Source organism: Chiloscyllium plagiosum, unplaced genomic scaffold (genome assembly GCF_037043375.1).
Source record: "Chiloscyllium plagiosum isolate Xiang-an unplaced genomic scaffold, Cpla_swu_hap1 HiC_scaffold_7, whole genome shotgun sequence".
Lineage (NCBI taxonomy): Eukaryota > Metazoa > Chordata > Chondrichthyes > Orectolobiformes > Hemiscylliidae > Chiloscyllium > Chiloscyllium plagiosum.
The window spans coordinates 42,104,368-42,125,615 of NW_028270145.1; the positions used below are offsets into that span (position 1 = coordinate 42,104,368).

General features: G+C 40.5%; 1 protein-coding gene across 1 annotated transcript in view; it reads right to left on the minus strand.

Annotated features, from left to right (window-relative positions):
• fam171b (family with sequence similarity 171 member B) overlaps window positions 1-21,248 on the minus strand; it is an 80,262-nt gene that overhangs the window by 20,377 nt on the left and 38,637 nt on the right. Inside the window, exons 4-5 of the mRNA XM_043693447.2 lie at window positions 14,596-14,754; window positions 11,117-11,287 (exon numbers count right to left, since the gene is read on the minus strand). Of these exons, the coding sequence (XP_043549382.2) occupies window positions 11,117-11,287; window positions 14,596-14,754 (330 nt within the window). The remainder of the gene's footprint in view (window positions 1-11,116; window positions 11,288-14,595; window positions 14,755-21,248) is intronic.

A 21,248-nucleotide genomic window follows, 5' to 3' on the forward strand; every position in this document is an offset into this window, starting at 1 on the left:
AAAATGTTAATGGAGTACAGGGCTTTAAGTCTGTAAGACTATAATACTGTTATGAAGTTGAAGGTGTGTACTGTACCTTTGAGAGAGAGTGAATGCTGTTCTGCACTGAGAGCTTACAAGAGCAGTCTCAGAGTGTACTGGAGCACCCAGAGGATACACGTGGAGAATGTGCAAACTCTACAAAGACAGTCACCCGAGGCGGGTATCAAACCTGGGTCCCTGGCACTGTGAGGCAGCAATGCTAATCACTGAGCCTCCATGCCGCCGTGTACTGTTCCTTTAAGAGAGTGAATGCTGTTTTGCACTGAGAACTTACAAGAGCAGTCTCAGAGTGTACTGGAAAATTGAAAATATGTAACATTTGGCTGTGAAATAGATACCTGGATTGGTTGACAATAATTCAAATTTAACCAATCAGTTTAAATTATGATCCAGAATACTAAAATCCAATCGCATTTGAACTTATTGTTTTGCCAACATCGAACCAATGAGACAATCCACTGTAGGGGATATAAAAAAGGCAGGCATTTTGAAAATTACATAGAGTAACTGCTATTGAGAGAGATCCAAGACACTGAAACATCAGGGGTACTTGTTCATATGAAATATCTTCACAGTAAAAGAAAGATGACGACCCAGGGAGTGCTTCAGCTAGAAGAAGAAAGACACCAAAGATGACAGCTGCTGTATAGTTTTGAAATTAAGTTGATGTAATAATAATAAGTGTTAGAGGCAGATAATAAGCAATTAAGAGAAAGGGGGGCTTAGAGTTGTGAATAACTGCTGTTTAATGTTCACTTTTGGAGTTAAAGAATAAATTGATTTAATTTTCTTTAAATAGTGGAATGTGGGAGTTCCCTGTCACTCATATTTTAACAGATTACAAGGAGAGGCGAGCTTTTCTGGATGTTTGCTTTAATTAACAGAAGGGCTCACCACTGTGTTGTAACAGTTTGGGGCTCGGGTTTGGACAGGTTTACAAACAGCCAGTCTGAGATGTGGATAGATTTGAACAGATTTTGGAAATGAAAGATCCCAGCAGATTTAAACACTTGCTGATTAGTGTCCTCGATCTTTTAAGTAAAAGGTAGGAGAGACAATTTGTTTAATTTCAGTTACTTGTGGTTGATTAAATTAAAAGTGATGGAAATGGCTCTTAAGATTGCTAAATAGGTTTTGGAGTTTGAAGATGCTTCCCAAATTTGCCAAGAAAGTTTAGAAAGACAGAGGAAAATCATACTTTTAGAATTAGCAAATAGGTTAGAATTGGGTTTAACCAGTGACAAAAGGAAAGCTGAAATTGTAATGGAGTTGGTCAAGCACTTAGGTGTATCAGAGATATAGACAAGTGCAGTAGAGTTAGAAAAAATGTTATTTGCAATTGAGGCAAATGGAGTTAGAAAATAAAGAAAGGGAAAGAAAAGCCATGACAGAAGAAAGCGAGCGAGCGAGAGGAAAAAGAGACAGAAGGTTTTTAGCTGAACAAAGATAGAAGAAAGAGAAAAAGAGGTAGAAGAAAGAAAAAGGGAGAGAGAATTTGAACTTCAGAAGTTGCAAATTCGTCAGGAAAGTCAAGTTAACAGGATAGAGATGAAGAAAGAAGGTAGTGATGTATACAAATATGTTAAAACACTGCCACATTTTGATGAGAAAGATGTCAAAGCCTTATTTCATTTGAAAAATTGGCTAGGCAGATGGAGTCGTCAGAGAACTTGTGGGTAATACTAGTTCAGACTAAGCTGGCAGACAGAGTTCATGAGGTATATGCAGTGCTGTCAGATGAGGAGGTCAGGAGATTATGCAAATGTCAAAAAGTCGATTTTGAGTGCTTATGAATTGGTACCAGAAGTGTATAGACTGCGGTTCAGAAACATAAAGAAGGAACCAAGTTAGACTTATGTTGAGTTCGAAAGAATTAAACATCGTAATTTTGATAGACAATAGACAATAGGTGCAGGAGTAGGCCATTCTGCCCTTTGAGCCAGCACCACCATTCATTATGATCATGGCTGATCATCCTGAATCAGTATCCTGTACCTGCCTTATCCCCATAACCCTTGATTCCACTATCCTTAAGAGCTCTATCCAACTCTTTCTTGAAAGTATCCAGAGACATGGCCTCCACAGCTTTCTGGGGCAGAGCATTCCATATATCCACCACTCTCTGGGTGAAGAAGTTTCTCCTCAACTCTGTTCTAAGTGGCCTACCCCTTATTTTTAAACCGCGTCCTCTGGTTCGGGACTCCATCAGCGGAAACATGCTTCCTGCCTCCAGACTGTCCAATCCTTTAATAATCTTATACGTCTCAATCAGATCCCCTCTCAACCTTCTAAACTCAAGCGTATACAAGCACAGTCGCTCCAATCTTTCAGCTTAAGACAGTCCCGCCATTCCAGGAATTGACCTTGTGAATCTATGCTGCACTCCCTCAATAGCCAGAATGTCTTTCCTCAAATTTGGAGACCAACACTGTGCACAATATTCCAGGTGCGGTCTCACCAGGGCCCTGTACAGCTGCAGAAGGACCTCTTTGCTTCTATACTCAATTCCTCTTGTTATGAAGGCCAGCATGCTATTAGCTTTCTTCACTGCCTGCTGTACCTGTATGCTTGCTTTCATTGACTGATGTACAAGAACACCTAAACCTCGTTGTACTGCCCCTTTACCTAACTTGACTCCATTTAGGTAGTAATCTTCCTTCCTGTTCTTGCCACCAAAGTAGATAACCACACATTTATCCACATTAAACTGCATCTGTCATGCATCCGTCCACTCACCTAGCCTGTCCAGGTCACTGTATATTCTCCCAACATCCTCCTCACATTTCACCCTGCCACCCAGCTTTGTGTCATCAGCAAATTTGCTAATACTACTTTTAATACCTTCATCTATATCATCAATGTACATTGTAAAAAGCTGCTGTCCCAGTACTGATCCCTGCCGCACAGCACTGGTCACCGCCTGCCATTCCGAAAGGGAGCCATTTATCACTACACTTTGTTCCCTATCAGCCAACCAATTTTCAATCCATGTCAGTATTTTGCCCCTAATACCATGTGCCCTAATTTTGCTCATTAACCTCCTATGTGGGACTTTATCAAAGGCTTTCTGAAAATCCAGGTATACTACATCCACTGGATCTCCCTTGTCCATCTTCAGAGTTACATTCTCAAAAAATTCCAGAAGATTAGTCAAGCATGATTTCCCCTTCATAAATCCATGCTGACTCTGACCTATCCTGCTACTGCTGTCCAGATGTGTCGTAATTTTGTCCTTTATAATTGACTCCAGCATTCTTCCCACCACTGAGATCAGACTAGCTGGTCTATAATTCTCTGTTTTCTCTCTCCTTCCTTTCTTAAAAAGTGGGACAACATTAGCTACCCTCCAATCCGCAGGAACTGATCCGGAATCTATAGAACATTGGAAAATGATTACCAATGCATCCATGATTTCTCGAGCCACCTCCTTCAGTACCCTGGGATGCAGACCATCAGGTCCCGGGGACTTATCAGCCTTCAGACCTAAAAGTCTCTCCAACACCATTTCCTGCCTAATATAAATTCCCTTCAATTCAGGTCCTTCAGCCACGGTTACATCTGGGAGATTGCTCTTGTCTTCCCCAGTGAAGACAGATCTAAAGTACCAATTCAACTCATTTGCCATTTCTTTGTTCCCCATAATAAATTCACCCGTTTCGGTCTTCAAGGGCCCAATTTTAGTCTTAATCTTTATTTTCTTTTCACATACCTAAAAAAGCCTTTACTATCCTCCTTTATATTTTTGGCCAGTTTACCTTCGTACCTTATTTTTTCTTTGCGTATTTCCTTTTTAATTATCCTCTGTTGTTCTTTAAAAGCTTCCCAGTCCTCCGATTTCCCACTCATCTTTGCTATGTTATACTTTTTCCCTTTTGTCTTTATATGGTCCTTAACTTCCATCATCAGCCACGGCCACACCTGCCTCCCCTTAGGATCTTTCTTCCTTTTTGGAACGGACTGATCCTGCAACTTCTGAATTATGTCCAGAAATACCTGCCATTGTTGTTCCACTGCCATCCCTGCTTGGGTATTGCACCATTGAACTTTGGCCAGCTCCTCCCTCATAGCTCCATAGTTCCCCTTATTCAACTGAAATATTGTCACTTCCGATTCTACCCTCTCCCTTTCAAACTGCAGATTACAGCTTATTGTATTGTGGTCACTACCTCGTAATGGCTCCTTTACTTCGAGGTCCCTGATCAAATCCGGATAGATGGCTGCAGGTCTTAAAAATATATAAGACCTATGAGGCTCTAAGAGAGATTATTTTGCTGGAGGAATTTAAAAACTCATTTCCAGACATGATAGAAATTCATGTGGATCAACAGAAAGTTCAAGAAGTGAGAAGAGCAGCAGAGATGGCAGATTTATATGCATTAGTGCATAAGGCAAAATTTAGCCTCCGGCAAGAATTTCATCCTGTGAGGGATAGAAATTGGAGATACAAAATAAAGAGTAGAGCACAATGGTAACAGTTTACCAAGGTAAAAGAAAAGCCCAAGAGGGTGAAAAGGAGGCGAAAGGCCTCACGTGTTTCCACTGTGGTAAGGTGGGACATGTAAAGCCATAGTGCTGGTCATTGAAGAAAGACACCGTGGGAAACAATATGGTAAAAGAGGCTAAGCCAGTGGCATTATTGAAAGCAGTAAAGCAAATCCCAAGAAAAATCGAGGAGCTGCAGGAAAGTACACAGCCTTAGCAGGGGCTGAGTATTGAGTTAATGCCCAATCTCTATAAAGACTTCGCCTTTGTGGGTAAAGTTTGTTCTGGAAGAGCAGGGCAGGAGGGAAAGAAGCGATAATTTTGAGAGATATAGGATCTAATCAGTTTCTAATAGTAAGAGATAAACATATTTGCACTCCTTCTGATATGTTTTGCCAGAGAGTGGTAATTTGTGGAATAGATGGACAGAAATTTAGCGTTCCCCTACATGAGATCAGGTTGGAATGCCAACTCAAGACTGGGGAAGTAACAGTAGGAGTGATTATCTGATAGAGTGTCAATTCCAAGAATAGTTTTTTCTTGGGAACAATTTAGCAGGATCCAAGGTGGGAGTGAGAGGCCAAAGAAGAACAGGGAACTGAGGAATTGAAAGAAAAATACCCTGGCATTTTTCTAAACTGTGTAGCAACAAGATCTCACTATCATAAGTCACAGCACGAAGCAAAAACTCAAGAGAAAGATGAAGGAGTTGAGGTTCAGTTAGCGGACAGTCTGTTTGATGTACTGATGCAAGAAAAACCTGAACAGGCGGCGAATCAGGCAGAAGTGTTTAGTACTGAAAGGCTGATGGACTTACAACAGAAAGACAAGACAATAAAAGATATATATATATATATATATATATATATACTTATATGTAGATGCATACTCAGAAAAGGAATCAGAATGTATTCCTGACGGTTATTATCTTAAAGGTAGAATCCAAAGACGAAAATGGAGACCATAGCAGGTGAGTGCAGAGGAGAAATGGCCAGAAGTGCACCAGATTGTGTTGTCAGGACACAGACAGAAAATGTTTGCGTACCGAATTGAACTGAATTTATTGTCACGTGTATCGAGGCACAGTGAAAAGCTTTGTCTTGGGAGCCATACAGGCAGATCACAGAGTTAAGTAGCATAGATAAGTAAATAGGTAACTGCAGCAAAAACAAAAACACAGGTGCAAGTGAATGTTAAGAGTTTGAGAGTCCATTCAGTATTCTAACAACAGTAGTGTTTGACAATAATTCGAATTTAACCCATCAGTTTAAATTAAGCTCCAGGATACTAAAACCCAATCTAGTTTGAATTTACTGTTTTGTCAACATCCAATGAGACTATCCAATGTTAGGGATATAAAAAAGGCAGGCATTTTGAAAATCAGACAGAGTAACTGCCATCAAGAGAGACCCAAGACATTGAAACACTCTATCAAATGTATCTTTCATATGAAAAATATTCACAGTAAAAAGAAAGAAGACAACCCAGGGAGATCTTCAGCCAGAAGAAGAGATATAAAGACGACAGCCGCTGTATTGTTTTGAAATTAAGTGATGCAATTTTACTAAGTGTTCAGTGCCTCAATACACATGACAATAAATTCAATTTTATTGGAACAGTATATTGTTAAAGAGTTGGAAGCATGTAATAAGCAGTTAAGAGAAACTGCTTAGAGTTATGAATACTTGTTGTTTAATGTTCACTTTTAGACTTAAAGAATAAATTGATTTTATTTTCTTTAAATAATGGAATTTGGAAGTTCTCTGCCATTCATATTTTAATAGATTACGAGGTGAGGTGAGCTTTTCTGGGTGTTTTGTTTAATTAACAGAAGGGTTCACCTCTGTATCATAACAATACAACAATTTAAAAAGTCATGTTTCAAAGATGCAAACCCAGTTTACACTATGTACAGTATGGAGTACTGTGAGCAGTTCTGGGCATTATGCCTGGAGGAGGATACAATGGCCTTGAAGGAAGTTCAAAGTAGATTTATTAGAATGAAACCTGGATCGCAAGGGCTAAATTACATGGAGACCAAGGTGACTTTCCCTGAAATTTAGACGGTTAACAGGTGATTGGAATGCAATAGTAATGTCCCTACCCCTGGACCTGGAGATCCAGTTTCAAGTCCCATTTGCTTCAGACGTGTAATAATCGCTCTGAACAGGTTGATTAGAAAAACAAGTAAAATAATAAAAATAAATAAGAGGTATTAGAGAACGTCAATCAGATACAGTATATTTACTATTTGGAAAGTCCATGATGAGAAAGTTAAGGTCAAAATTATGCAGACAGATCTTCAGGCGTAAAATTAGGAAACATATCTTTATATAAAAGGTGGTGGAAGTTTGGAACTTTCTTCCACAAATGACAAAATTGTTAATTTTAAAACTCAAAATGATTGATTATTGATAACCAAAGATATTAACAGATATGGAGTAAAGGGGCGCAATGAGTTAGGGCATACATCAGCCATGATCTCAGTGAATGGTGGATCTGGCTCAAGGGGCTAAATAGTCAATTCTACTTCTATTTAAAGTCCGTTTTTTTATGATCAGTTACTGGTACTAAAATGTGCTTTTTATGTTGAAATAACTGTATTTTCCACTTATACCCTAGAGCCGAAAATGTTTGTAAAACCGCAGCTGAGTGGGTGAATAGATGACTTGCTTCAGGCTGCTAAGAAAAAGAGTGGTAAAAATAGATGGGGATGACTCTCCAGTGCAAAAGGATTCTGAAATACCACTGCAACAAGTGGAAACCATCAACTGCTATGTTTTGATGCAGTGAAATATAGAAGAATCATTAGACATCAGATATTTTTCAGAAACAATTCAAATTAATGCCAGTTACCTACTATCCTTGGAATTACAGTTCTGGGTTTTAATTTAGAATTGGGAACCTTATCAGTTTGTACTTTAAATATACATTAAATAAATAGTAAACTTGTCTACAGGGGCGGCACAGTGGCTCAGTGGTTAGCATTACAGCCTCACAGTGTCAGGGACCCCGGTTCAATTCCACTCTCAAGTGACCAAGTGTGGAGTTTGCACATTCTCCCCATGTCTGCGTGGGCTTCCACTGACCATGCTAAATTGTCCATAGTATCCAGGGATGTGTAGGTTATGTGGATTAGCTGTAGGAAATGCAGGGTTACAGAGATGAGGAAGGGAATGGATCTGGGTCAGATGCTTTTTGGAGGGTCAGTGTGGACTCCGGGCCAAATGGTCTTCTTCCACAATATAGGGATTCTATGAAAATGCCAAATAAAAGTTAAGTCAGCTTTAATTTCATGGCATTTACTAAATTTAACATAATAATCTACCAGTGGAATCTAATGCAGATGACAAGAATACTTAACAGCTGGCTGGACAGTGAGTGACAGTCCCATATCTGTTCTTTTCAGGAAGATCCAATGCATTAAGTGGCAACAGTATTTAACTGAGTAGCAAAAGGTCTTGTTCAGGACCAGGGACTACAGACAGAAGTCCTACCCACCATGAGCCACTGGCCAATATGTGAAGGCAATGGTTGCTGCCAATAATGGACAGGGTCAGGGTCAGGATCATATGTGACCCAGGCTACAACTAAGTTATGTTGGGATTAGGAATATTATCTTGGAGAAAAGCAGTGTTGGCTTTCAATGAGCTTTTCTCCTCTCCAATGTCAGGTCCCTTGATCGGACACTGAGTGCCTCTGAACAAGGAACTGCCTGAAGGTCCACAAGGAACTGTGACAGAATTGCTTTTGGAATTTTCCACATGATGAATCTTTTCGCTGCCAGAGGTTTCAACTGATGACAGAAACAGGACATCATAGGACAAAGGTGAAATGAGGGTGGGTTCTCAACACACCACTCTCCCATCACCAAGCTCACCACAGGTGAGGTCATTAAATTCCTCCCTAAATGTTAGTTCTTCAGCTTATTTCAACCATTCCTCAAAACTTAAAGAGTGGAACAATTTTAATTTTTTCACAGTTCCTATGCAATTCACCATCTGGCACTTAAATTAAACTTTAGACTTTCTGCGAATTTAAACTAAAGGCTGGTATCTTGGAGTAACATAATGGCCACATCACTGGCCCCACTTCCCAGCCAGAAAGTCAGGGCAAACTTGCCATTTCCTGGAATATGGTTCAAATTCCAATAGTGTGCAGTCAAGGCTCCAGATACCTTCAAGATAAGCATTCCGCCTCCAAGAAATAGCCACTGCTGATGCTGATGCAGACAAAGAACAACAATGCAGGCCCTGGATTGCACTTAAATGAGGTAGCTTCTGAGGAAAGCCCCATGACCTTTTTTGGGTTGGGGGGTTTGGGGTGTGTCCCATTTAAGGGTGTCAATTGGCCTGTGGACAGGAAAGCCAAACTCAATCTTCACTGCAGCTGACTTTATCAGGGGAAAGCAGGAAGGTCTCCTAGCCTGGTCCTACCCTTTGTGTTAATGGAATGATTTATTGAAAAATGTGGACTTCTCAGCCTTTGAAAGACACTGCGATAGAAATAGGATTACTCTGATTTTTGGACGTGGGCACTGAGGTAAAAATGTAAATTTGGTGCATCCATCTCATCTGAATGACTGTAGCATTTTTACTTCAGTGGGTTCAGCACTGCTGTCTTCCTAATGCTGTCAGCTGCCTCAAAGCTCTGCAGGAGAGCCAATTTACATGACTCACAAACAACATGATGCTTTAAAAACAAAGGCTGCCTCTCTTAAAAGTAAACTGCAAAGAGGAAAGCTGCTTAAATGTAAACTATGGCAAAATGAACCTGAGGGCACTTACAGGCTCCCACTTTGGAGGCATTAAAGGCATGGGGCTGAAGGTTCAATGGCATGGTTCCAGTGAGGCTCTGGAAGAATACTCTCCTTAGGTGAGTGGAAGCAGGTAACCAGAGAGGTTAACTTCCAGAGTCTGGCCCCAAGAATTTAGAAGTCACATGATACCAGGTTATAGTCCAACCGGTTTACTTAAACTCACAAGCTTTCAGAGTGGCACTTCTTCGTCAGGTGATCCTTCACCTGACAAAGGAGCAGCGCTCTGAAAGCTTGTGATTTTAATTAAACCTGTTGGACTATAACCTGGCGTTGTGTGACTTCTTTCTTTGTCCACCTCAGTCCTACACTGGCATCTCATCATGGCCACATTCACAAGATGCCACATGAGCACTCAAGGTCAGAGTGTGTCTGTGTCAACAGACATCCCCTACCCATCTCACCACAAGCTTCTCAAACTGCGCAATGCACTCCCTACCCTTCACTCATCCATCTAAAGTCCCTAGCATTTAGAATTCAGACTGAACAGACTGAAAATCTAGCTCATCCTTATGTATATCCTAATGGCGTTAGATGTAAACCCACCTGCTGACTGCACCATTCATCACCAATCCTAACAATCATTGGCAACCTGCCCTTGCTCCTTGACACCAAAAGTGAGGGCAGTAGAAATGATAAAGCAAAAGAATCCCTCAACTCCTGAGGCACATGGCCATGTTGGATCTCAGCATCAAGATGACATTTGTAATGGGCCCCCTGTATCAGTGAAGACATTGGGTATGGTGATACATTCCTGCATTAAGTCTCTTTTCACAGCCTGTACACTCTCATCATACTGTCTCACTGCCTGCTTCCCACCCTGAACAGCTCCTTTTCAATTCCTGCTTTACGCTACCCTATTACTGTCAGCTGCACAGACACAAAGCTCCAGTAGGAGAAAGAGAAGCAGCACAAAACTGATGAAGAGGCAGTATCACTTGATCTGCTACCAGTAGCCACCAGCCCTGATAAAGGCTCACAAGTACCACAGTGCTACAGTTTGGATCTGCATGTACTAAGATATGTGGAAATGAGGTAGTCTAGCTCTCTCTCAAGGGAGAGGCCACAGACAAGTTTATCAGACTTTGAGATGCAGCTTAGGGAAATGATCCTCATGGTAGATTAGTGGAGGAGAAACGTCTTGAGCCATGCAAGAGGCAGTCAGATACTGCACTGAGATAGAGGGCAGATTGGATGGAATTTTGGAATGTTGTCAAAAAATTATCTGAAAGGTTTAATAGCTCTTCTCATCTGTACATTTAAACTAAAATCAAATTGCATCAGTCAACATCAGAAATTGAATAAGTAATATGTTACTGCAACTTAATACTCTCCTATTGAGTGAAAGCATGTAATCAGGCCATTTCGCTAACATTTTGACTGTTGCACTTCAGTGTACAAACAAACTATTGTTTGTTCCACGGGGTATCATTATTGTTCCACATTAATCAGAATTATAGATTTTTAAAAATAGAATCCCTAGTGTGGAAACAGACCCTTCGGCCCCCCTGACTAATGCACCTAATCTACACATCCCTGAACACTATGGGGAATCTGGCATGTCCAATTCACCTAACCCGCACACCTTTGGACTGTGTGAGGAAAATGGAGCACCTGGAGGAAACCCACGCAGACTCGGGGAGAATGTGCAAACTCCACACAGTCACCTGAAGCTGGAATCGAACCAGGATAACTCATGCTTTGAGGCAGCAGTGCTAACCACTGAGCCAAAGTGCCACCTCATGGTGGCTCAGATATTGAGATTCACTCACATACCAATTTTCAGGTCAAATGTCCAGGCTGGAAGGGCATCTGCATGTGTCACTAGGTCTGTTGGTCCAAGAGGTAATGTAATTTGAATGGATCCCGAAACTTTCACATTTTCTTCAGCAGAAAACAACTGAACACTAACAGCAGCAAGAGGTGTCAATTCAATGCTCTTCAGTCCTGTAGGAGAAATAATATTCTTTTAAAGAATTGTGTAAAATGCAAACAGATTCACATTAATATGGAAGTAAATTTCTGTATGAGATCAAATATGGATTTGTCAGTCAACCAAACAAAAATGAACACACACTTAATGACGTGCGTTGTTCCAAAAATTTGTTGGTGAGGCAGCAACAGCAACAATTTCTCAAGTTGCTATTTGAATGAGAAATTACCAGTGGCCATTGCGAATATTTTAGCATGGGTTTCTCCTTGTGTTTTTTGATTATAGAATCACGGAGGTCTACAGCTTGAAAACATGCCTCTCGGCCCAACTTACCTCTGCTGCCCAGGTTTCACACCTTAAATTACTTCTATTTGCCTGCATTTGGTCTATATGTATCTGAAGAAGGGCTTATGCCTGAAACGTCGATTCTCCTGCTCCTTGGATGCTGCCTGACCTGCTGCGCTTTTCCAGCAACACATTTTTCAGCTTTGATCTCCAGCATTTGCACTCCTCACTTTCTCCTATATGTATCTATACCTATCTCAACCATGTACCTGTCTAAATGTTTCTTAAATTATGAAATATTCGCTTCCACCACTACCTCTGACAGCCCATTCCGGACACAGACTACCCTCTGAGTGATGAAATTGCCCCCCGAACTCTTTTGTATCTCTCCCCTCTCATTGTAAACCTATGTCATCTAGTTGTTGACTTCCCTTCCATGGGGAAAAGCTGTTGGCTATCAACCTTGTCTAAGCCTCTCATGATTTTATATACCTCTATACAGTCACCCCTCAGTAACCTAGGCTCCAGGGGAAAAGGTCCCAGCCTATCCAACCTCAAACCTTACAGTCCAGGTAGCATCCTAGTAAATCTTTTCTGCACACTTTCTCGTTTAATAATATTCTTTCTATGGTAGGGTGACCAGAACTACATGCAGTACTCCAACTATAGCCTCACCAACATCTTGTACAGGTGCAACAAGGTGTCCCAACTCCCATACTCAATACTCTGACCAAAAAAAGTTAGCTGAAAGCGTTCTTCACTACCCTGTCAACTTGTGACTCCATTGTTAAGGAGCTATGAACCTGTACCCCAAAACCTCATAGTTCTATAATACTCCGAAGGGCCCCACCATTGACTGTGTTAACCCTGCCCTGGTTTGCCATCTCAAAATGCAACACCTTACATTTATCTGTGTTAAACTCCATCTTCCATTCCTCAACCCACAGGCCCAGTTGATCAAGATCTTGCTGCATCGCCACATAACATTCCTCACTGTCCACTATGTCACCAATCTTGGTATCGATCCGCAAACTTACTAAGCATAGCTCCTAAATTCTCATCCAAATCATTTATATAAATGTCAAGTAACCATTGGCAAGGCAGCGATCTCTGTGGCACACCACTGGTCACAGGCCTCCAATCTGAAAAACAACCCTCTACCACCACCCTCTGACTTCTACCATCAAACCAGCTTTGTCTCCAATTGGCTAGCTCTCCCTGGTACCTGTGAGATTTAATCTTACTGAACAACCGACCATGCGGTATATTCTCAAAGGCCTTGCTAAAGTCCGTGTAGGCAACATCTACCATATTGCACTCATCTACTTTCTTGGATTATGTGTTATTTCTTTTTAAATTCTAATAAATGTAGTTTTCGTTGGCATATAATTGTACACAAGCAGAAGAGTAAATTGGTTACCATTGTAATAAAATATTTACAACAATCTGTGGATCAGGTTGAGCATCAGTTACTTCAATGAAAATCTGTGGAATTAAAGAAAGTTTAACCAGTGAAGTTAGTGTTTTACCTCGAGTTTGAAAGTTATGGAAGTTACTTCTCAGTTCAGTGTAGCCTGGATTTTATTTTTGTTTCAGATAATTATCCATTTGTGTTTTGAAGGCAATGATTAAATCTGGCTCCACCACTTTCAGGCAGTACTTTCCACATCCTGAACAATTGCAGTGTAAGAAGGCTTTTTTCCTGATCTTGTCCTGGCTTTTTTGTCGATTGCCTTAAAACCATGTGCTCTTGTTCTTGACCATTCTATCAATGGGATCAATCTCTTCCATCTACTCTGTTCAAACCACTCACAATGTCTGTCAAATCTCTTCTTTCCTCTTTGCTCCAAGGATAAAAATCTCTACCTCACTAATCTAACTGAAGTCTCTCATCCCTGGAATTACTTGTGTATATATTTCAGATACCCTCCCTAAGTCAACAGACTCACCTTAATTTAAAATGCCCAGAATTAGACATGATAGTCCAGTTGAAAAGACTCACCACATTTTCTTTGGTTTTTATGCTCTTTGCTTGTACGCTTGATTATAGAGCCTAGAATTTCGTAAGCCATATCAAGCACTTCCTCAATCTGGAACCACCTTCAATAATTTGTGCATGTTTATTTCCATGCCCCCTTCTTTTCCAACTGTATACCCTTTATTGTCTATTGCCCCACCTTATTCTTTCTACAAAAATGCATTACTTCAAACTTCTCTGCTTTAAATTTTATTTGCTACATGTACATCCATTCCACCTTCCTGTCACAGAAAAACAGCATTCATAGAGTGTAGAAAGAGACCATTCCACCCAGCATGCCTGCACCAAATGTGCAATTTACTTATTGTCATTTTGCCACCATCTCCCTGTAACACTGTACATTCTACCCTTTCAAATAACTGTCTAACTTGCAGTTGGAAGCTTCATTTGAACATACCTCCAGCATGCTCGCATGCCACGCATTTCTGACCTTAACTCCTTGCTACATGAAAAAAAGTTTTTCTTTTACCAATGCCTTTAAATCTGTGCCCTCTCGTTCTTGATCCTTTCATGAGTGGGACCAAGTTTGCCCTAATATAAACAGATACTCCTGATTTTGAATGCCTGTATCAAATCTCATCTCAACCTTCTTTTCTCCAAGGAAAATAGTTCTAACCTCTCCAATCTATCCTCATAACTGAAGTTTCTCATCCCTAGAACAATTCTTGTGAATCCTTTCTGCATTTTATCCAATGTCATCACGTCCTTCCTCAAGTGTGATGTCCAGAAATAGACACAAAACTCCAGTTGAGAAAAAAATAGTGCCCTATACAAATTAACATCTAGGTCCTCTTCAAGTCTATCGCTAGCCTCCTCACAGTTCACACATCTATGATAGTAGCCAGAGCAATTTTTCCACATAGCGATCTCCTTCCTTCAATTAAGTCATTTTGCAGAGACTTGGCACTTTTCCACAATGGCATGTATTAGGAGTACCACTACTATAAGAAAACACAGGATGACAAGATGAAATGTGATGCTCACAAGAGATTCTCTTACTTGATTTGTTCATTAAGGTTCCCATTGTATGGATAAAGTTGTCTGTTCCCCAGGGAGGTTGTGGAGCTGTGAGATAGGCTGTTAGATTAGAAACATAGGTGTTCTTCGGTAGTCTCAGCAATCCCTTTGGAAACTGGACACTGGGATACCTTCGGTCATCTCAAAAACATAAGAACGTTCATCATAAATGGAAGGAAAACAAAAGCCTGATCTGGAGTATGCTGCAGAATTAGGTGACATTGTTCTATTCAGTAATAAGATACGTTAACTGTAAGCTTTAAGTTTTGAGAGACTGGCATTCAATATTAACATACATATAAAATACCACTTTGAATGAAAAGTACAAAATACCGTGGCAAACATGAAATTATATTAAGCCATTTAAAGGCATAGGCCTGCACAATACGAATATGTTGCTTGTACAGGTTTGCAGATCTTTTCACAATGACCCTGTCGGAATCTTCACTCTAATACTATACAACCAGACTGAAAGTTTATAGTTTGAGACATAGTGGGATTATAGCTGCATTTCTGATTTAGGGCACTGGAGCACTAGGAGTGACACAGGATGAAAATCACTTTCCTTTAAATTATTTCTAAATAGTTTATTTGCTTTTTGATTTTTACATAGGGAAACATAATCATTAGGAGCACGGGAAATATGTATTCCACCCAGTCCGAAGCAATCAAATACTGACTATCCTGGAAGAAATTACGTTCCACAGCCAAACTATTGTAATGGAGCCCATCTCGTGAGATATCACCCTGAATTTCACAATAACAGTTGCAATCTCAGGATATAATGATATCCCTACATTCTATATTTCTGATTCAAACAAATGGCGTCTTCCTTCTGACTTCAACATCTTAATATTGTTGACCAAAGGAGTAAAGTTCTACATCAACTTTCAACTTGATAGCACATAATTTACACAAAGAGAAGAATCAAAATTATCTTAAAATACCACAAAATAATGAAAAGATTGGTTGCCTTCTGATGCAAATATATGAATTGGGAGCAGAAGAAGACCATTTGGCTCTTCAAAGCTTCTCTGCCAGTTGATATGGCTATAGCTGATTGATTTGTGAACAGAATTCCACACTTTCATCTACCTTTGATTCCCTTGCCCAACAAAAATCCTGAGTCACACAACCCTCAGAAGATGTTCCCCTCATCTCTGTCCAAAAGGGTTGATCCATAATCTTAAAACAATGCCACCCAAGTTCTGGACTCATCCACAACGAAGCATTTTTTCCATGACCGCTTCATCAAGACCACTCAGAACCTTGTACATTTCAACCAAATCACTCCTCCCATTTCCACACTCCAGTGAAAACAAGCCCAACCTGCCCATTTTTTCCACATAAGAAAACCCATCAGTCCTGGTATTAATCTAGTAGACCTCCTCTAAACTCCTATTAACAAATTTCCATCCTTATTTAAATCAGACCAAAACTGTATGCAGTATTGGTCTTACCAATGTCCTGCATTACACCCATAAAACCTCCTAACTTTTATTTTAATTTCCTCACAATAAAGGAGAGTATTCCAATAATGTTATTAATCACTTGCTGTCAATGCATTGTAACTTTTTGTTCAAAGACATGAGTCACACCTAGATCTCTCTGAACCTCGGAATTCTGCAATCATTCCCTGCTTATTTATTTTTCCCGCCAAAGTGAATAATGCTCATTTTCACACATAACATTCCATCTACCAGATCTTTGTCACGTCATCTGTCTATAATCGGTCTGCATCATTGTTCTGTTATCTTCACAACATACTTTGTGCAAGCTGCAAATTTAACTACCATGTCTCTGATTCCCTGAAGTCATTAGTATAAATTGTATAACATTGATGGACAAACTCCTATTGGGTCCCTCTGACAGACCTTGTCAATCTGAAAAAGACCTTTTATGCATACTATTTTCTGCCTGCCAGCTATCCAAACTTCCATCTGTGCTAATATGCTACAAACTTCTGCTCTGTGCAATAATCCTTATGTCTTTAAAGAATTACATTAAATTGGTTAAAATGGCTCTTGAAATGAGTGGTTTGATAGACCATGTCAGAGGGCAGTTAAGATTCATCTATATTATTGTGGGTCTGGAGTCACATGTAAGGGCAGTACATTTTCCTCCCCCTAAGGTATTTAAGAACCAGATGGGTTTTTAGGACAATAATATTTTCATGGCACCATTACTGAGACTAGATATCAATTTCAGAATTATTCATTACATTTAAATTCCACCACTTCCATGACACCATTTGAACCTATGTCCCTGAGCATTAATGTGATCCTTGAATTATCAGTCCAATGACATTTGTTTTACTTCACCATCTTCCCTGGAATTTGGAAGAATAAGGAGGACTCAATGTATTCAGAATAAATCAAATGCTAGAAGGCTTTTCTTTTTCTAGAGGGTAGTGAGCCTCTGGAGCACACAGCTGGGATTTTCTTTTCTGACTCTAAACACCATGAAGATCAGATAGGCTGGGTTGTGGCTGGGACAAAGGCTAGATCATATGGCAGATATGTAATTAACTGATGCCATTTGCCAGGTTAATGCACAAACCTCACATGAAGAGGGGATAAAAATATACCCAGAATCACCCTTATTCCCCACCCTTATTGCATGTGGATGCTTGAAGCTATCAGTTTGTAACACCAAGTGCCATTAAGTGCTGAGGTTCTACCTGTCGTTGGTGCTACAAAGGACACATTGCTACGGAATGCTCCAAACAGTTGGACCATAGCATATCACCTGTCCCTTGTGGAAAGAATTATGCTGGTAAAGATCTTTTATCACAGGTTCATCAGGCAGTGGTGCATATTTTGCACCCTTGAAGTCCTGCAGGAAAAGGAGGCAATGGATCCTGTTGGTCGCTTCACTGGGCAGACTGTCAGTCACCCGACGGAATGTCATCTCACCAGAACTTGCAAATAAATGCTAACATGTTATTTGCCATTATATCCATTCTACACAATCAGAGCCTCAGCCCCCCTGCACATTACCCTCAAGAATGTTATGGTGGTGGAGAGACCACTATCACAACCTGTTGGAGTGTGTCTTTGCAAAAGAGATCTGGAGACAGATGCAGCAGTTTTTGTTGAGTTTCATTTTAAGAAGTTTCAGACACAGGACTGTCTGTATTATGGGTTTCCCAGAAGGACATACCACAATAAACATCAACTGCTGCTGAAGGATCATCAACACAGTGAAAGATCTTGCCTGAAACTTGCTGATTTTCTAATGTGAAGAACTGTGCCTGACTGGGTGTTGCAGACTACTACATTCCAAGGTTCAAGTCTATATCCTGAGGGACAGAGAAAGTTTGGGACAGCCACATCTGAGGCACAACAGAAGATGATCCAACACCTTTCTGGTATAATAGATTGAAGGACTGAAAAAGTACAACCCTTGGGCTATATGTTATTTCACTAGAGTGAGAACTTGAGACACCTTGAACATGTGTCTGGCGTGACGGACTAGCTGAACTTTTCCGATCCTTCATATCATAACATCATTAAATAACTGAAGTTGTCATTTCAAACTCAATTTAAACCAGACGAGGACAGTGGAACAGCATTAATGTTATTTGCAAATTTAGCAGTCCACCAATTATATCATTCAATGCAAATCCCAGCTCCAAAACATCACCATCTGCTAAAACACAACCTTACTTGCTGCTTTCACTAATTTTCAATTCCCACTGGTCATGTCCCAATTACACCTCCAGCTTACATCAAGCACTGTAAATGTTTCTGAAATACGTACACGCTTCACAAGATATCCTCAGGGTTAGTATGTTCCTGCACCTCCTTTTCAACCAAGATCGGTTTCAATACTCAGATGTGCATTTCTGGGAGAAGGGAAAGACTTTGAATAGAAATCCTGCATTTTAAACCTGGTTTATGATGTGGATGCCTTGCATGTTGTAATTAAATAAAACTCTTCAAATAGACAGTTTATTCTGATATTTTAGGTAAAGGGATATTGATATCATTTTCTTAAAAAGGCTAAAGAGAATACATATTTAAACAGGGATAATTCAGTTAAAAACAACCTTCCCCCTTTACATCCTTCTGTACTAAAGTATATGGTTAGGCAGAAAACCATTTGACCTCTATATCATAGCTTTCCAGGTTTTCTGTACCTGTGGATATACAAGGTAGCATGATGTTCTCAGCCAAGGTATGCTTTTCCTGAAATTCCCATCAGAGTCAGGCTCAAAACCTGATTCCCAGATTTCCTATGGAACTACTGCCTGTTAATGGATACTATATTCATCAAGCCTTTCACAGTAAGGTTTGTGGCACTACATACAATGCCAATGGAGACTTCAGTTTGCTCGATGTTAACTCTCATCCTATTAACCTTGAAAGCTCAGCTTTCAAGAGGATCAGTTAAAGGAACTCCAGATGTGGTAAGTTTATGATAAGTTTCATAGCATCTCAACCACAGAGTATTAACAATATTTTAAGGACTATTCACACCCATTGCTGTGAACTCAATTTCTGTGAACTCAACCACAGAAACCGTTGTTAGCCCAGTAGATTGCATTCTTGGAGCTGGAGGTCAATGAGCAGTAAAGTGATGCAAAAAAGGTTGAATAAACAGGATGCTGATTAAAAACAGAGGAGTTATTCCAGTTAGATTACAAAGATGATCCAATGACATGTGGATGTGCCTATGAGAGAAGGTGCAAAACTTGACCTACTCTTGGGAAATAAGGCAGGTGACTGAGGTGTCAGTGGGGGAGCACTTTCGGGCCAGCGACCATAATTCTACTAGTTTTAAAATAGTGATGGAAAAGGATAGACCAGATCTAAAAGTTGACGTTCTTAATTGGAGAAAGGCTAATTTTGATAGCATTGAGCAAGAACTCTCAAAGGCTGATTGCGGCGGATGTTCGCAGAGATCGCTGGAAAGTGGGAAGTCTTCAGAAATGAGATAATGAGAGCCCAGAGACTGTTATATTCCTGTTAGGGTGAAAGGAAAGGCTAGTAGGTACAGGGAAGGCTGGAAGATGACAGAAATTGAGAATTTGATTAAGAAAAAGAAGAAAGCATATATCAGGTATAGACAGGATAGATCAAGTGAATCCTTAAAAGAGTATAAAGGCATTAGGAGTATACTTAAGAGGGAAATCAGGAGGGCAAAAAGGGGACATAACATAATGGGGTGGCATGGTGGCTCAGTGGTTAGCACTGCTGCCTCACAGCGCCAGGGACCTGGGTTCAATTCTCGCCTTGGGCAACTGTCTGTCTGGAGTTTGCACATTCTCTCCGTGTCTGCTTGGGATTCTTCCGGGTGCTCGGGTTTCCTCCCACAGTCCAAAGATGTGCAGGTCAGATGAATTGGCCATGCTAAATTGCCCATAGTGTTAGGTGCATTAGTCAGGGGTAAATATAGGGGAGATTAATGGGTCTGGGTGGCTTACTCTTCGGAGGTTCGGTGTGGACTTGTTGGGCCGAAGGGCCTGTCTCCAAGCTATGGGAGTCTTATCATCTTATCCAACTTTGGAAAATAGGGTTCTTATGAATACATTAAGGAAAAAAGGTTAACTAGGGAGAGAATAGGGCCCCTCTAAGATCGGCAAGATGGCCTTTGTGTGGAGCAGTAGGAGATGGGGGGGATATATTAAACAAGTATTTTGCATCAGTGTTTACTGTTGAGAAGGACATGGAAGATATAGAATGTAGGGAATTGGATGGTGACATCTTGAAAAATGTCCATATTACAGAGGAGGAAATGCAGGATGTCTTGAAACGCAAAAAAAGTGGATAAATGCTGAGGACCTGATCAGGTGTATCTTAGAAATCTGTGGGAAACTAGGGAAGTGATTGCTGGGCCCCTTGCTGAAATATTTGTATCATCGATAGTCACAGGTGAGGTGCCAGAAGACTGGAGGTTGGCTAACGTGGTGCCACTATTTAAAAAAGGTGATAAGGACAAGCCCGGGAACTACAGACTGGTGAGCCTGAAGTCAGTGAGGGACAGGATATACATGTATTCGGAAAGGCAAGAACTAATTAGGGATAGTCAACATGGCTTTGTGCGTAGGAAATCATGTCTCACAAACTTGATTGAGGTTTTTGAAGAAGTAATAAAGATGATTGTTGAGGGCAGAGTGGTAGACGTGATCCATATGGACTTCAGTACGGTGTTCGACAAGATGCCCCCATGAGACTGGTTAGCAACATTAGATCTCATGGAATACAGGGAGAGCTAGCCATTTGGATACAGAACTGGCTCGAAGGTAGAAGACAGAGGGTGATGGTGGAGGGTTGTTTTTCAGACTGGAGGCCTGTAGCCAGTGGAGTGCCACAGAGATCGGTGCTGGGACCGCTACTGATTTGGATATGAGCATAAAAGGTATAGTTAGTAAGTTTGCAGATGACACCACAGCGAAGAAGGTTACTAAGCATATGTTGTTCTGTGTGGATGCTGTTTTAATAAGGTTCATTAATGATTTGACCAAATCCACATCTCATTTATTTGCTTTCACTCCTACAAGAGTGATTGATTCTTTTGGATGTGCATTATTTCAAAGAACTGACTCAAATCACAAAGGGGTATTTTGGAAAAGCAAATTTTAGCAGGACTTATACACTTAATGGTAAGGTCCTCAGGAGTGTTGCTGAACA